At 48.6% G+C, this 17,342-nt stretch overlaps 2 protein-coding genes across 6 annotated transcripts in view; one reads left to right on the top strand and one right to left on the bottom strand.

The window, feature by feature from the left end:
- DMTF1 (cyclin D binding myb like transcription factor 1) overlaps positions 1-7,391 on the top strand; it is a 30,804-nt gene extending 23,413 nt beyond the window's left edge. For all 5 annotated transcript variants that reach the window (XM_041123379.1, XM_041123380.1, XM_030013652.2 and 2 more), the window contains 5 exons: positions 224-309; positions 983-1,144; positions 1,901-2,287; positions 5,073-5,220; positions 6,036-7,391. In XM_041123379.1, the coding sequence (XP_040979313.1) occupies positions 224-309; positions 983-1,144; positions 1,901-2,287; positions 5,073-5,220; positions 6,036-6,145 (893 nt within the window). In that variant the 3' untranslated portion in view covers positions 6,146-7,391. The remainder of the gene's footprint in view (positions 1-223; positions 310-982; positions 1,145-1,900; positions 2,288-5,072; positions 5,221-6,035) is intronic.
- A 2-nt stretch (positions 7,392-7,393) lies between these two features.
- Positions 7,394-16,984, bottom strand: TMEM243 (transmembrane protein 243). Its single transcript, XM_030013654.2, has 4 exons — positions 16,807-16,984; positions 10,154-10,204; positions 9,147-9,251; positions 7,394-7,904 (listed from the first exon to the last, which is right to left on the bottom strand). The coding sequence occupies exons 1-4, from the start codon at positions 16,930-16,932 to the stop codon at positions 7,782-7,784; spliced, it is 405 nt and encodes a 134-aa protein (XP_029869514.1). The 5' UTR covers positions 16,933-16,984; the 3' UTR covers positions 7,394-7,781.
- Positions 16,985-17,342: the final 358 nt, after the last annotated feature.

Raw genomic sequence — 17,342 nt, 5'->3', positions numbered from 1 at the left:
TTTCTTTTGCTTTTTTGGATTGTAGAATGCCCTCTTCAAATAGTATTGTATCTTGGGTACCAATCAGAGAATCTTGTCATTAGGATTGAAGCCAGTTTTCTTTTTCCTCTTACTGGAATTAACAGTACTCTGCTATGTAGTAATTATAGTATGTTACACTCTCTGCAGGGCTGAAACATTTTGGTTTACATACTTATTTTTCCTCTTTTTCTTCCTTTTGCAGCCTCAACCGATTCCCCTGCTGCTACTGTTGACTCTGAGACAATAACACTAAACAGTGGAACACTACAGACCTTTGAGATTCTTCCAGTAAGTAACAGAGAACTGATATTTGTTACTGTGTTTTTTTCTTTGAAGCACAGCTACTTCTTAGACTATGGAACTGTGCATTTCCCAAAAAAATAGTTCTCAAGTGGAAAGTGGAAGTTAAGAGATCCAAAACTTAAAAGCTCAAAGCAATATGTATTTCTGAAAGTGTAATTCATTAGTGCTGTGGAGTAAAATGTGAATTACAGTTAAATGCTTTAAATCTGTCTTAATGCCTTAGTGCTATGAAGTTTTCCTTTGTGCTCATTGTTGTCTTGTTGAAGTCTGACATAACGGAGCCAGAGGAAGCTCCCAGTAAGTAAAGATTCTCTCAGTTCCATTGTTCAGTAGTTTATAGCACAGTTTCTCTTTCTTCTCCATGTTAAGAGTAAGTTGAATTTGTTCCTTTCTTACCTGCTGTTGTACAGCATAATACAGTCCTGCTTGACTCTTGGCCTTAGTTAGTACTTGTCTTGGTAGTCTAAGGTTATGGATGGGTTTCTTTCTACTTCTTGAGTGCAGTACAGCAATCAATGCAGTAGGGATTGGATTTGTTTGTTTGTTTTCCAGGGGAGTTACAGTTAGACTAGTTCATGTAAACAAACATGCTCTGAGTGCTCAGTGTGGCCCAGGAAGGCAGTGTGTTTAGGTATTAAACTTGTGTTGTCTTTTGTAGTCTTTCCATCTCCAGCCGACTGGAACACCAGGTACATATTTACTACAGACAAGCTCAAGCCAAGGCCTTCCTTTAACGCTGACGACTAGTCCTACCATGACCCTAACGGCTGCTGCTGCTGCTCCAGCCTCCCCAGAACAGATCATCGTTCATGCCTTATCGGTATGTATTTTGAGCAGTGAAAAGACTGGAGTTTGAGCAGTGGAGGGACAGGAACATAATAATGCAGGCCCCTATATGTGCATGTTGAATTTGCAAAGCAGTTCTTAAGTCATAACTGTTACTTTGCTTAAAATACTGAAGGGTGAGAATTTTTTTTTTTTTTTTTTTTTTTTATTGTTTTTAAAAAGCAAGTTGCTTCAAAACTTGGCTTTAGGAAGCAACTTAGTTCTTACTGTGGCTGAACATGATGTCGCTCTCTGGTGGCTTGCCCCCCAGCAAAACAAAATACTACAGTTTCCTGATGTTTCCAGTTACTCTCACAAATGAATATTGGTGTTCACAAAACTTGTATAGTAGTGACAGTATTACTTTTTATTAGAGGGAGGGAAGGGGAAGCAAACTGGAGATTGACTAACAAGTGATGCAAAATTCAGGGGAAAAACCTCTGATCTTTTGAATCTACAGTGATCCTCACCTGAACAGTTGCCACTTTCATATTACATATTTACATTATTTGTGACTTAAAGAACAGTTTACACCAAATTCAGTCTACGAATTCATCATTTAAGGCCATGAAAGGTCAACAGATGATCTGGGCTAGCATACTATATATGTAAAACTCTAAATTACACTTAGTAATGAGTTCTTTGAATCCTTTTGCTTTTATTTGCTGAAAGATTTGAAGATAACTTGGAGGAAAGTCTCTGACATTTTTTGTTTTTTGTTTGTGTGTCTTTTTGCAAATACTGCTTACAGCCAGAGCATTTGCTAAATACAAGTGACAATGTCACAGTGCAGTGCCACACGCCAAGTGTCATAATCCGCACCGTTGCTGCTGAAGATATCTCCTCCTCTGTCACTCAGGCAGAACTTACTGTTGATTCAGATATTCAGTCAGCTGACCTGACAGATCCTCCCGATACCCTAGAAACAAATACTTTCCCAGATGATATCCATCAGTCCAAGCTGGGTGATGAAGAACAGGCAGCCTACAATGAGGACGATGCCTCCAAATTCAGCAGCAGGAACAGTAGTGAGCTGATGGATGGAGTTATGGTAAGAACTGAGGAAGAGATTTCAGATACCAGCCTGAAACAGGAAGAGGATTCTCACTCTGATTTACCCAGCACTTATGTTACTGAGGTACGGGAGTGCGTGATACTTGGTATTTTCCCCATTTCTGCATCTTTGACCTTTATATTAAGCTATTTATATGAAATATGTCAGTGATTTCATGTATGTCGTAGTTCTATGAGTATTTTGTTCAGATCCTCTATCCTTGAACTTCATTAATATGTTACGGGTGTGAAAGTGATAGCATTTAATTTGGTACTGAGGCTTATATTTTACTTAGTCTGGAGCATTGAATACCTCACTAGCCGTGGAGTTGCTTCACTGCTCAGGGTACTTTTGCATGATGACTGTGGAAAGTGGCAATATTAGTGGCACCGAACAGTTGCCTTCATCCGATTACTGTTTGATGCTGTTGCTTTAAACTAGGCTGTTAATTGTCCAACACACATACTTTACAAGTAGATAGACTGCTGAGCAAGGGAGGTGAGGTATTTAGGCTTTGCTCTATGAATCTAATAACATATTTCGAGGTGCACCACAGTTTCCATTTTTGAGGACTTCTATTAAACATACTACTCCAGTAAGTATCTGTTAAATTGGAATTTGAAGCATTTAAGCTATTTCTCTGGCCTCAGTTTTATTCAGCTGCAACACCTGAGATGCAGAAATGAGCTTATCCAAATAATTTCAGGCATTGGGATTGCTCATACTAAATTCCTCCATCTTTCAGTTGCTGGAACTATGATAATGAGTAAGTCGAGGAAATAGAGATGCTAAAAAGAAGGTAACTCTCTTTAGTGGGTAGAAAATACCTCTTTCCTTAGAAGCTTGATGAGTTTAGACTGTGGGAAGAGATGAGTTAGATTCAAATACCCCATCCTGTTCTGTAAAACATTGTGCTCTACAGTTGCTGTAATTCTGCTTTATCAGTCTTGAAAATCCATTGTTGATATGCTTTGACTTTGTTAGGCTTTGTGAAGAAGTTTCTAATAGGCACTGCATATCCATTGTGCTCTTACAAAGAGGAGTATCTTTGTACATCTCAGCAGTCTGCTGCTACAGAAGCATTTGAATACTGAATGCATCCAAAACTGGGGATTATTTTTCCATTTTCCTCTTTCTTGTCTCATGGTTGACATAGTTGTGATAAGATTCTCAACAGTTGAGGCAGCCCATCAGCTTTCTACTCTCAGTTTAAAATTTTGGCTTGTCGAGGTAGAATTAGTAAACTTTTGCTATAAACCTAGTTCCTAATTAAGCTTTGTAGAAATCGCTTTTGGCTAGCAGGATATAAAGAGGTACTAAACTTTCTATACAGAAAGACAAACTGAGTTTGTAATTCTAATTTGCCTTACACTTCTAGTCAGATTCAAGTTTGATACGTGTATTTAAATTCTAGGAAATAGTGAACTGTCTGTGAGCGATTCCAAGTGAAAAGTTACTCTAGAAAAACATGCCTAAATTTTGCTTTCTTTAAGTCAGTGGTGTTTTTATGCACTTGCCAGTATTGTATTGTCACTGTGGGTGTGGGTAGTGGGAAGCAGGCAGTCATGCTGCAGAGTGTTATTATTTCTGGCTGGGAAAGGTGCCCATTTGCCACAATGGCTTCTTTAGTTTTTCACGCCTCCTCTTCCCAGTTTCAAGTCTTTCCACATACTGCTTATCATGGGCAGGTTCAGCTGTGCTCTCTGCAGGAAGCTGCTTTTGCAGGTTGGGCATACTGTGACTTGCATGAACGGGTACACGTTTGGACCAAGTTTAAATCACTGAGCTGCAGCAAAGAGAGTCAACTCCTTCAGCAGCACCAGGGAAAGGGTTTTCAGGCAGCTGCCTTTACAAAAACATTGTGAAAGTGTGTAGGAAAATTAAGTTTTGCCATAACTAGGTGGAGGAACTTCAGGATTTTCTTGAACAGAGAGGGCTGTAACCTCTCCAAGCAGTTCCAGCTCCCTCTGAAAACAGTGATAAATCCAGGTACTTTCCATTCTGCCAGCAACATTTGCTAGCATTCTGCATCAGTGATTCCTGAAGCTTGAACAAATCTTATGCATGTTACACACAAAAACTGGAATCCAAATATCTCTGCTTATTCTGGCAGTACTATCTAGGATGTCTTTTCACTGCATTTGCAGAACCAGGAGTCTGCTGGAGTGTGTTGTGACACTGAGTAAGCCAGATGTATGACTGCCATTCCAGTACTACAAGAGCTGGGGAAGAGGCAGCAGCAGCTATTACAGGACTGGAAGAGAGCAGGGGTATTGAGCACTTGTACCTGGAAGGAATCAGTGTGTTGCCAATTTTTTGATATAATGAGGTCCAGCTAAAAAAGTTTGGAGCCAACCTACAGTCAGCAAGTGACAGGGCAAGCAAGGCACAGCAATTAAAATGGGTCTTTTGAGCTCTGTGTTCAGTAGTTAAAACTTGACACAGAAGTTCAGGTAAAGCTACTTCATTTGTGGAGCTGGTAGTACTATAAAGGTATTGCTTCAGTATCTGAGAACATCTAGACAGCAAGTAGTGGAAAAGTTTAATTATTCCTCTTTATAGACAAAACATTTGACTTAACAAGAGAACATTTTATCACCCCCTTGCAGTCCCTCCTTTCCTCTCCCCCTGCCCTTATACTGCTCACAGGGTAGAATTCTTTTCATCTTGTTTTTTATATGCCTGCATTGGGATGAAACATGCCCTATAAATGCTGAAGTAAACTACCTCAGATGCTGACATTTCCATTTAATGAGATAAAATTCATCCAGGCAGTGTATTGCTTACTGTGGAGTATGGCTGAGCAAAGGAGATTTTTCTGTTTATGCTACCAAGAGTACACTCTCATGTCCTGTTCTGTGTTGTTCAGGACCTGGGTTCTCCAACGATAGAAGAACAAGTTGATCAGCCTACAATAGATGATGAGACTGTGCTTATTGTTCCTTCTTCCCATGGTTTTATCCAGACAACAGATGATATAGACAGCGAATCAGTCTTGCCCCTGACAACTTTAACAGGTACAACAGTCCCTGTGCATGGTTGATGTTGGAGCTAGGATTCATTAAAGCAGTATGGCACTTTTGAGTTCCTGTAAAGAACACTCTTTAGATCCTTGCTTTCTCTTAAATAATTTTCCATGTCATTGCTATGAAACTTTAAGCAAGTTGGTTACCCAACTGCTATCAGTAGAAGTGGAAGAAAGTCCCACTTAACCTTGTGGGAAAAGCATTATAATAGCAGCCGCTTCATCACTTGCTGAGCTGTTTCCATCACCCTTGAGCCTTGAATTAGTACACATAGGCTAATAAGTAACTCTTTCTTCAGTGTGCATTTCTTCATGCCTGGTGCTTCAATGAAAATTCTTACTTGAGAGAAGACCAGAGGCATCAGAAATGCACTTGATGCCTCTCATGATGAGGGGCTGGGCTATTTGGGGGTGTGTTTGCACAGTACTCACCTGGAAGGGCTTGTTAGCTTGTGCCACACTCCCCAATGCCAAGAGTCATCTCAAACTTGGAAGCAACACAGATATACTCAGCACCTAACAAATATGCCTTTCCAGAGGAAGGATCTCCTTGCAGAGCCATCAGAGGGTCAGCACTAGGCCTGATATAGTAATACCTGATGAATCCAAATGTGAGTCACACCAGTTACATCCATATAAGTCATAGCTTACCTTGAAACTAGAAACTGAGAACTGCCTAGTTTGAGCCACGTTGCTTAAAATTGATTAAAATTCCAGACGGCATTTTCTGTCTCCTAAACGTGCATTTTATATCTTGTTATAATGACACAGCAAATAACAGTTCTAATGTACTACGTCTCTTGACAGATCCTATCCTACAGCATCACGGAGATGGGTCACACATTATTGGCTCATCGTTGGGCAGTCCTGACTCGGAAGATTCAAAGGATGTTGAAGATTTAGTGAGCTGTCACTGAGAAGCAGTAATCATGTCCATTTTCTATTGACCATGTTTGCATTATGAAATTAGTTACAACCCTGTGCCACAGTTCCAAAGAAAGCAGTCAGTCCGTATCTTTAATCAGAAACTTCCAGTTTGAAATGACTACAGTGCACTTTCTCTGCTCAGGCTATTACCTCATTTGTAAAGGGTTACAGAGCAGCCAACCGAAGCCTGATGTACTCCGTCTCAGCTGGGGTGTTTCAGTGTTTTAAAGAACCTCTGTTGCAGTGCTCACTGCTAGGATCCACATGGTCAGTTCTGATCTGACTTGTTACTGGTGTGCTGAACTGCACAGCTGGAAAACTGGACAGAAGTCAAGGACTGTGGACTGTAGCCTCTTAGTGCCACAGCAAGAATTAGTTTGCACATGTTTCATGAAGAATGGGTGAGGATTTCTGCACTTACTGACTCTTGTAATACACGGAGTAAGAGAGACTGTTGCATTTCAGGAAGAAATGTATTCCATCAAAGACTTCAGGGAGGGAGCATGGGCAGCATCATGAAGAAATGGTCTGTATTCCCATCTCATCTGGCTTATCAGTACGTCTACGGCATAGGAAGAAGACACAGATGCTTACGGGACTTGCCTGGTCTGCTTGTTCCTGGAGTCCGTTGCTGGCAACGGACAGAGTTCAGAGAGATCACTTGTGGAAATTTTTTTTTTTTTTTCTTCATCACTACAGCAAGCTGAATAAAAAGGGAAGGGCTATGAGAAAGGGAAGCTACTGGGACCCACCAGCCTCCCCCCACAAGCTTGTAACTTCTTTGAAGATTGCTGTGAGTAGGCTGGAACATTTGTCTCTCTCATTGTTTACATGACACTATCTGCCACCTCTCCAGAGGTGATTTATGCAGCAAGTTAGTAGATGGGGGGTGGTGTGGAGGTGGCAAAGTCTTGGAGAAATAGCTCTGTGAGAATTTGGGCATAGGGCCCCAAGGCAAAGGAAGCCAATTAATTCCTACATTCAAGGGTTTGAAACAGACACTAGGCTGAGCAGCAGCCTGTTAGTTAGGAATTGAGAGAAAAAGCTATAGAAACTAAAGACTCATGTATAAATTATTTTATTTATTTCGGTAATTAGCTCTTCATAATCAAGAGTTGGTCTTTTTCAGTCTGTGGTTTTGTTAATGTGAAAAATAAGTTGTAGTTTTAAATGGTTGCCTAGGGAACAGAAATAATTGTATATTCAGTTTAAACAAAATAAAGAGTATTTGTCTTACGTAACTGTAAGATGCCATTTATTTATACTGCTACAGATCCTTGCAATGCTGCAGTTTATATGTACAGTAATAAAAAATGCAGTTTTTTCCAAAATGAAAAAGCTTGTGCCATTCTGAAACATCAGTACAACTGGAATGTTCATTAAGTGCAACAGTAGCTCTTCAAAAAAAAGCAGAATGTCACGTCTTATGGCAATAATTCTCCCCAACAAGAGGGACATTACATATACATTTACATGAAAATCATGTACTGTTTTATCCTTGCACAACCCACTTCTTTCCTCTCATGCTGACTGTCCTCACTTAAATATCTCGGGTAGAGCCGAGAGCTGAGCTGATAGCAGTCTGTCTGACACAGCAGCGTCATCGCTGGGTATTCCCAATGTCCATCATTTACCCACTTCATGGAAGTACAGGTTGGCACATATACATAACATGACGATAGAAAATAATATATAGTAAATTAGGTTCCTAAATTTAGGTTCCAGGTCTCCTTGTCGATACCAGTAGATCTAGAAGAGAGAAGGAGGTTGTATTACTTTACAATGCCAGGTACTTCTGAGGAAACTTTCTATGGTAACTGACCTGGCACCTTCTAGACCTTTTTTTTTTTTTTTTTTTCTGGAAAACAACCCAGCTTCATCTGACTGGAGGAGACTAGGTGTAGAGTTCAGCTGATTTTCTTAACAATTAAGAAATACCACCTGCTTTCTTAGCATGCTTGTAGAATACACAAACAAGAATTTGGCAGGGTGTTTCTCCCCCAAACAAGGCTGTTTGTTTGTGAAACTAGGGTGCCAGGTTATCTGTGAAGACATGGGTTGTCTTGTCAGCTTTGTTGAAGAGGGTGGGGGGGTTAGGTGTTTTTTTTTTTAACACTCAAAACTGGCTACACCCTGGTTGATGAGGACAATTGTCAGGTTTTGCACTACATAATTGATCTTGGGCAGAGTCATGGCTAGCAGCCATAGAACCAGAAACTGGTACTGACCAGGCAGCGCAGAGCACCTTCCCAGCAGTGAGGGTCAGGGGCTCAGGGCTCTGACCGCTCCAGGTCACAGCTGGAAGAAGGAGAATGCTCCAAGTATGCAAAGGTACAGCAGAGGAAGGAGCTGCTGATATCCCTGCCCATGGCAGGGGCGTTGGACTAGATGCTCTTTGAAGGTCCCTTCCAACCCAAACTATGCTGTGATTCTGTGAACTCTGACCTGCCAGTTCCCTTTGGCAACAGTTTGGACCAACTCTCCTGGGGTGCCACAACTGTTGAGTAGAGGAACCTCTTGCTACTACCCCAGTGAAATGCCACCTGCTGTAGATTCCTGCCACTGTAACTCATCCCCTGGGCCTGAGAAGTCACTGACTTCTGCAAGTGCCTGGCTGGCCCCCCCACTTCAAGTGTTTTGCTCCAGCCTGGTCTTCTGCAGCACAATCCATCTCTGCTTTCCCATCTCACTGCTCTGCTCCCCAGTCTCCTATTTCACATCTCCACTGGCAGCTACGGGTGGCATTGTCACAGAGGTGACAAGTCTTGCATCACAGCTGGTCTGCAGAAGTTGGCTTAGTTCACACGCTTACTCTGCAGCAAATACAAAACTGGTCACTAGTCTTTCATTGTCAACTTGTTTTATAGAGGCAGGAAAGCTTTTCTAGGAAAGTGTAAAAAAGAAGGCAGCACCACATAAAGTAGATTTTATTCAGACTTCATCCTCAGTCATAGACTCAAAAGCTCGCACGGCAAATGTGGCGGTACTTACAAGTATGCCAGCAGAAATGCAACACAAGGAGATGCAGAAAGCAAAAAATATATTCACAGGTTTTGGAGGTAGTTGCGGGAAGACAAAAGCACTGATTAGAGTGACCTGTATGGAGGAAAACAAAGATGAAGACTGCTCTCGCCTGCCGTCACAGCTGCAATGAGAAGAGAATTGCCCCGAAGGCTGGTGTACCGCAGCACTCGCATCCAGTTCTGTACCCCCCTCCCTGCTCTTTAACTCCCACCCTGTGAAGAGCTGGAGGGAAATGGAAAATTCTGGAGGAGAAACGTTTTGATGCAACTGCAGACTTAAGAGGGCTGAAAAAAAAAAAAAAAAAACCACCAATAAAAGCTTTGCTACACTGGCTTGTTGCTGGAAACCATCCTGCAAGTACCCATAAAGCCAGCAGGCACGGGGGTGCATGCTGCCCGTGTAGGAGCATCCCTTCAGCCAAGCTTTCCACCAGCTGGCACCTTGGCTTTCCCTACTGCTTCCCTGCACCTCGGCTCGCAAACGATGCTGCCGCCATGGACCGCAGAACTGCTGCTCTCCAGTCACGATGGCGTTGCGTTTGTCTTTTAAAGCTTGGGGAAAGCATAACTCGAGACAAAGTGACAAACTTTGGAAAAACTTCTATAAGCCATAAATAGAGGGAAAGAAATCATAAATAGAAGGAAGTAAAGAGAAGCAAAGACATTCCCCTGGGTCATAAGCACTTTGTCATCTCACCCAGCCTCACGTTCAGCCAGGATGGACAATCTGCCCATGGACTTGGGGCTTTTTGTTGCACAACTAGATCTTAAAACGCAGCTTGAAGAAAGGTATTCTCCTTCTCCTGTTGTCAAAGAGTTTCAAAAGACAGATGCGCCCCAAAGTGACTACCCAGGCCCTAAACTACAGCCTCTTAGGTCAGTGAAGTTTTGCCACCCATTTTGGGGAGGAACTCCGATTTTCACCCTGTCACCTAAGGGAGGCACGAAACATGGGACGGGATGGGAGATACTTACTACAAGCAGCAAGGACGTTAAGCCGCCAACAACTAGATTGATGACTCTGTCCTGAAGAAAAGAGAGGACAGTTACACACAAACCTTGCCCCAAAAAACCCCCCAAAAAACACATAAACCAGACAGGTAACCAACAACACCCAGAGCACCGCATCAGCCAGGACCCACGTTATCCCCAGCACACCCAGCAGCACCCTCAAGGCTCCCTGGTCAGCCCTGCCATGCAGGAAGGTTTCCCTTCTTCTGACTCCATGGACCTCAGGGAGGTTGTACTGACCAAGTCCTTGTGCAGCAGGTTTGCTCATTTGCAGTCGCCTTCTTCACTATGTCCTAATCGATTACAGGGGTGTAAATCCTTTTTAAAAAAAATTTAAAAAGTGGGAGTGCACAGATGGAGCTTGTCAGGAAAAGTTTATTTAGCCTCAGTGCCTGAGAATGAATAGCTTGATAGTGTCTTAGGTGGGAATTTTTGGGCTGCTGGCAAGGAGGTGAAGTGTTCCCTGCACCCCAAATGTTCCCCCATAACACCAGCAGACCTGAACATGCCTCAGGATGGCCCTGCTTGGATGGACAGGTATTCCCCGCCCTGCTTCTTTCTGCTGCTCCCCATCAGTATAAAACACTTGGCTGGGAGGAGGCAACATTTTTGCACCTGGGGAGAGGTATCCCTCAGTGTCAGCATCGCAGTCCCACCCCAGATGGCACAGGGGCAGGGACCAGCAGTGACACTGGGCTGCGTGACCGTGGGCTCAGAGCACCCAGGGCAGGACCCCATACTGATGCACTCGCTGGAGTAAGAAACAACTTGATGCAAAAGGAGAACATTCCCATCCCTGCTGGAATACCTGCCTCCTCCCTTTCTTCGTGGTGCTGCTCTGAGTATAAACATCTATCACCAAAGTCAGACTGGGTTGTACAGAGTCAGGTATAACACCTCAGACGGATGGCTCCCTAAATAAAATGCTACAAGAACAGCTACAGCAGAAAAGATGTGCAGAGAGAAAAGCCCTAGAGCTTCAATTAATTATACTGAGAGTCATTGAAGAGGTATGGTTAAAGGAAAGTGAGAAAAGAGTTTGAGCAGTGAAAGCAGCTTGCCCAAGACATCCCAGCCAACAGGCAGGGCAACCCAAGTTTCCCTCCCCCTGGTCTTGCACCCTTCTTCCCTCCTAGCATTACATTTTGGAAGACGACTTGCAGAAGGAGAAGCCCCAGGTCATGAAGAAGTAACGCATGGCAGCGGCGGGGCAGGAGGAGAAAACAGAGAGCAAAGAGGAGGCAGAGAGCAAAGCATGCTCTTGCAGGAGAGCACCAGCCCTGGCCTAAGGCTCGCTGGAGCTTGCGGTTCAGTAACACGCAGGTGCTGTGCTCCGGTCGTGTTCATCCCCAAGGGAAAGGACCACAGCAAGCAGACTCTCCAAAACCTCTCCTATTAGTCCCCAGCTCCTCTACATAAAACAGCGGTGGCTGCAGCAGTGGGAAGCGACCCACCTCCATAGGAAATCGTCACCGACACCCGCTGCGCAGGGTCCTCGCCAGCCAGGCACGAGCCCCTTCTCCTCACCGGCGTTCCCGCACGCAGTGTCAGCGATTCAAGAGCAGCCTCTGGGGGCCATCTACGAGGCACCCCCCACCAACCCCAAAAAATGAGCTAAGAAGTAACTCCAGGCAAATAACAGCTGCAATGGGGTGAAATGCAAGCACGCTACCTCCGCGAGAGCGTATCGCGACAGCTCGGCCGGACTCCTCTGCCTGAGCTAAAATAAATTAATTAAAGAACTCAAAGCTAACTTGAATCTAGACAGTACGCAGAGGGGTCCTTGGCCCCTAAAGCAACTCCGATATCGGGAGAGGATGGCAGTTTTGCTCTGCCCTTGCCCTGCACACCTGGCTGAGCCGACCAAGGCAATTTTATGGGGCGGGGGGGGGACCAGAGTTTGCATTCGGCCTCGGCTCCCCAGGGACAAAAGGAGTGGCAGGAGGTGAGCGGCTGGATCCTTTCTCCCTTTGTGCCATGGGGAGATGGGTTTTGAACAGCGGAGGAAGGGGAGGGAAAGCCGAGGAGCCGGCTGCAGAGCAGCGGTGGGTCGCCGTCCTGTCCAGCTAACCCGGCGAGCACACAGCCACAGCTGGCTCTCCGCAGAGAGCCTCGGAGGGACGGACACACGGTCGCATACCTACGGACAGGATACACCATCCAGAAACTCAGCCATGATTAGGTTTCTCCTAATTAACTAGAGACTTGGAGGGTGGCTGTTTTGAGATGGGGAGAATCTACCCGTTTTGCCAAGACAGAGACCGGTCTGCCAGGAGAAAACGAGGGGGTCGGACTCGGCAGTGACTGCGGAGCATTTCTCTCTGCCTGTTTTACGGGGTGCGGGAGGGAGCGTCCCCCCGGCACGGGGACCTCTCATCTCATGCTGCCGAGAGACGGGCATCACGGCGACAGCCGGATCGGGTACGGATGCCGGCAGCAGCGTGGCTTTGCCGCGTGGCAGCCAGTCCCTGGGGGTCAGGGCATCCCCTTCCCCGCGGTTAAACCCACGGTCACTAAAATTTTCCAAATGCGCCGCCGGCAGAAGGAGGTATTTCAGGATCCGGGGATTAGAGCCACTGATCCTGAAATCCCAGGCTTGGCAAAGTGGCAAGAGGCTGTATTCCCCGGTGCCCGCTGACACTTCAGCCCCAGGCAGCTTAGCACAGCAAAAAGGTTAAAAATACACAAGCAGAGGCCAAGACGGCTAAAGGGATTGGGGATGACGGAGCCTTTCACCTCCGCGCCGTGTCCGAGCATGCGGCCCAGCCCAGGCAGACGCTTGTGGATACCGGGCACGCAGAAACGGGCTGTGATGAGCCACGTGTCCTAAAAGTCATGTCACCCAGCTGGCACCGCCAGCTCTTGCACCCAGCACAGCTGATTCAGGGAGGACTTTTCTCCAGGATCACTACATATTGTGATAGCTGCTAGAGTACAAAAAAAGAAGGAGCAGCAGCAAAAAAGCTCACCAAAACAGTGAGCATGCAGGCTGCTGGAGATCACCTACACCAGCTCAGGGTGCTCACACACGGACACCAACTTCTGATACAGCCCGGCAGCGCGCGATGCGCTGACGGGGATCCCCGTTCAGCTAGCCAGCAGCCGAGACGTAGCGAGCTGTTCGCCAGACAGGCAATGAATTCCATGTTTCAGCGTTGCACAAGCTGCATTTCGAAACAGGAGGGGTTTCTGCCCTCTCCTCCTACTCCAGGGAGGGTGTTGCAGGGGCTGGAGGCACTGGGCTGTTCCCAGTGAGCTGCTGCGGTGCAGGTCTCCCTCCAGCTGGCTGTGGGAAAGGGAGACGAGGTCAGGAAGCATCAAGCCCTCGCAAAGCGGGAGGGCACAATCCAGGATCCTTCGGGACCTGGGTCAGGGTTACTTTGAGCAACAGGGAAACTGAGGCAGGACCGAGGGTGTATCTGCACAACTGCGCCCGCACCACGGGCTTTGAGAGAGCAAGAGCTTTGCTCTTTGCCTCCTTCCAGCTCGGCACCTTGCATCCTCAAGTTAGCGGCTTGCAGGCTGAGCCCACAGGGAACAAGCTCCTGGCAGAGGCTCGGCCAGGACAGGGGAACGGGCTGGTCCCCTGGGAGGTGGGTACCTGGTGGCATCTCTGCAGGCATGACAGAAAAGCCATTTTTATGCCTTACATCAGCAAGTCCAGATGGTCGGCAGCAATTGCAGCCCGTTGCAGCCATAGGGGATACCTTAATCTAGTGCCAGATTGAACTACGTGGAATAGCAGACAGTATATGCTATACACGAGAAGAGCTGCGCTCAGGACCACGCTGGCCACCCTCCCGCTGCAAGACACGGGGACGCGCTGTTGTGCCCTCGAAGGCTCCTCATTCCCATCTGGAGCTCCTCAGCCTCTTCCTATTGCCTTCCGCTTCCAACCCACAGCAATTAACACCCACCCGCTTATATTTAAATGCTCCCGTCACGGAGGAACCCAAGCAGCTTCTACTTTCAACCTCTTTCCTAAGAAGTCCTGCATCTGCGACGCTCCGTCTCCTCTTCGCCACCTTACCGCTCGTGCCTTTGCTTTGTGTCATCTCATACCCGCTCGCTGCCAGCGCTGCCTCCCTGGTAACCACAGCTGAATCCACAGCGCTTGGCATCCACCGGCATCGTGTTGTCACTCCCCCTTCCCACCAGGGACTTCTCTGGTACCAGCTTTGCCCCCGATCTCCGCTCGGGAGCCCGGCACGGGAGGGCGAGCTTGGCAGGAGCAGCCGGACCGTGGCAGGGGAGGGAGGCCGATGCTGCTGCCCGCCTCTCTCGTCCCCACGGGGCGGCTTTAGCCCCAAAGCCACCAGCGTGGAGAGCAGGAGAGCGTAAGAAGGCAAGAAGAGGGCATCCCCACCTCTACATCCATCTGCAACCGCCGGCAAGGGTGCGGGACCCCCGATTTGGGTGCAGGGCTTCCTGGGGCACGAGCACTGCCCCTGCCTGCGGCCTCGTGCCAGCCCAAGCGGAGGGTCCCGGTTTGCCGGCACCGGCCATCGCTTGCAAGAGACCCAAAAGCGGAGCCGGGGCACGGGCAAACGCGCTCCTCCTGGCAGACCTGTTCCCGTTTTAAGGCAAAGTTTTGAATCCCGGAGGAAACCACCCCGGGCCAGCACGGCGATCCCTTGTCCCTCGGACACGGGTACGGCAGGGAGAGACCATCGGCCGCCGCTGGTCCCGTACGACGGGTTCCAAAACCAGCCAGAGGAGACAGGCAGGGGGTGATGTGCAGGACACCGGATCGCCGGGATCTGGGATTCACCAGATCACAGGAACTGGAATTAGCATCCCATGTTTACAATTTACCGCTCTCCTTTGCGAGCAGAGCTGCAGCCGGAAAGAGACGGGGGGGTCAGGGATCGAAGGCTTGACCTGGGCTGGAAAGTTTGGGGTTTGCCTGCCGGGATTGCTGCCTGGCTCTGACGGCACATCCCGGTCCGCAGGAGTCTCCATCCCTGGAAGCTTCCCAAAATACCTGACTGAGGACCGGGCAAAGGTCCCTTCGCCTCCAGCGCTCCCCATCAGGGCCGGCACCCACTGGTGGGGGAGAGCCGTCCCCCCTCAATTCATCCTCTCCGAGGTCCCGCCTGTCCTCCTCCTATCCCACATCATTCTGGCTTTCCCCCTAAATTTGGCTGGTATCACTTTATTTATATTTTTATTAAACATTATCATTTTAGCAGCATTTCCAAGTATTTGGGGGGGGGGGGATGGATTATGCATTTTATATATTTTTGCGAATAACTTAGCGCAATTTCAGCCTGCACCCCTCCAAAACCCACGCGCACGTTGACGGGTATCACCTCTCCTCCCAGGGGACAAACCCCAAGCCGCGAACCGCCGTCACCCCGCTGGAAAGGGGCGCGCGCCGCCGGCTATCCTATCGCGATTCCCAAGGGATCGGGGACCCCCCTCCCCAGGGCAGCCCCCCCAAAGCACTCCCCGAACCCTGCCGAAAAGCTGCCCGGCTGAGCGGCTTATGGGGGATCGTCACCTGAAGAGTCACTGCCGTGCACGTCAGCCACCGCCGCGCACCCGGCCGAGGAAGAAAACGGAATTACCAGGAGACCACCAAGTGTGTCCCCCCCTCCATCCCCAGCAAAGACCCCCAAAAATTGGGTGAGTTACAGCTCGGGGTGCTGCAGCCCTGGGCTCTGATTTGGGGGGGGGGGGGGGGGGGGCTGCGGGGCCACGTGCGCCTGGATGGGGCACCCTGGCCGGGGTGACCCCCCCTTGGCCTGAGCCCCAGCCCCTTCCCAGCCCTGCTTGGGGGGTCCCCCGAGCCCCTGCTGGGGGTCTGGGGGGGGGGGGTGTGTGCTTGGTTTGGGGGGGATTATTTGGAAGTTTATTTCTTGGGGGGGGGGGGGGCAGGGAGGGGTGTTTGGGGAGTTTCTTTTTTATTTGGGGAGGGGTTCTCGCTTTGGGGATTTGTTCTGGGGATGTGTTTGGGGTTTTTTTTTAAATTTGGGGGGTTTTTTGTTTGTTTGGGGAGTTTTTGATGGCTTATTTTTGTTTTGGGGCACTGATCAGGAGGGGCTTGTTTTTGTTTTATTTGGGTTTTTTTTAACAATTCTGCCAATTTGAAGGGCTTCTTTCTTTTGGAATTTGGGGGCCTCCACGGGGGTGCAGCTTTCCTGATTTTTTGATGCTGGTTTGAGGGGATGACGGAGCTGAGGATATTCTTTCTTATTTTATGTTTTGGTTTGTTGTTTGTTTTTTTTTTAAATTTGTTGGCAGGTTCCTCGCTGTTAGGGGGCTGGCTTGTTCGGCTGCCTGCGGTGCTCGCTGCGTTTGCTGAGCCCTGGGGCGAGGGGGGGGGGGGGGGCTGCCGTTATTCCTGCGGGGGGGAGCTGGGGACGTTCTTCATTATTGGGGGGCGTTTACGTTGGGGGGGGGGGAACGACGTTCTTCATTATTGGGGGGGCACTTACGTTGGGGTAGGGTGGGGGGAGCTCGCTGCTGCATTTCCTTTGCCGGGTTTTATTTTGTCGGAGGGGTTGTTTTGGGGGGGGTGATGTTTTGGGGGTCCCCCTTTGCGTTGCGGGCGGCGTTTTTTTCCCCTTCCCCCGCAAAGCGGGGCCGCTCACCGCCCCCCCCGCCCGCCTTACCCTGGCCGAGGTCTCCCCGAAGAGCGGCCGGTTGTCGGGCCCGCCGGTGCCGTAGCCGCGGGCGGCGAAGCCCTCCATGGCGCGGGGGCGCTGGGGCGGCCGGCGGGGGGGGGGGCGCGCCCTCATGCTGCGCCCCCCGAGCCGCCTCCCGCCGCGCCGCGCCGCGCCACGCCCCCCCGCCACGCCCCTCTCGGCCACGCCCCCTCCGCGGCCACGCCCCCGGGGCGTTACACCTGCGGGCACGGCTCTACCTATAGCGGGTCTGCGCCCGCCTATAGGCGCGGGTGCGCACCCTTATACCCAGCTTTGCGCGGGCGCGCAGTCGCCGGCCCCGCCCCTGGGGCGGGGAGGAGTTAAGGTCACCGGTCTATTATTTATTGTACTGATTTATCATTCGGCGAAGTTGCGTTATTTAAGCAAACGCCGTTATCGATGATGACGTTGTGGGTTTGGAGAAATTCAGCGGTTTTTTTAAAATTTCATTTAACTTAGCTATTTTTTTTTCCCAAACATCTGACGCCGGCAGAGCTGAAAAA

Source organism: Aquila chrysaetos, chromosome 5 (genome assembly GCF_900496995.4).
Source record: "Aquila chrysaetos chrysaetos chromosome 5, bAquChr1.4, whole genome shotgun sequence".
Classification (NCBI taxonomy): Eukaryota; Metazoa; Chordata; class Aves; order Accipitriformes; family Accipitridae; genus Aquila; species Aquila chrysaetos.
This window is presented reverse-complemented; position numbering and strand designations above follow the sequence as displayed.

What these genes read in the sequence shown, in the direction of transcription:
- TMEM243 (XM_030013654.2), bottom strand. Translation starts at nt 16,932, where the DNA reads ATGAGGGCGCGCCCCCCCCCCCGCCGGCCGCCCCAGCGCCCCCGCGCC. An exon ending in TAACGTCCTTGCTGCTTGTA is followed by an intron (nt 9,252 to 10,153) that starts GTAAGTATCTCC and finishes TCCTCCATACAG; the next exon opens with GTCACTCTAATCAGTGCTTT. An exon ending in GCATTTCTGCTGGCATACTT is followed by an intron (nt 7,905 to 9,146) that starts GTAAGTACCGCC and finishes TCTCTCTTCTAG; the next exon opens with ATCTACTGGTATCGACAAGG.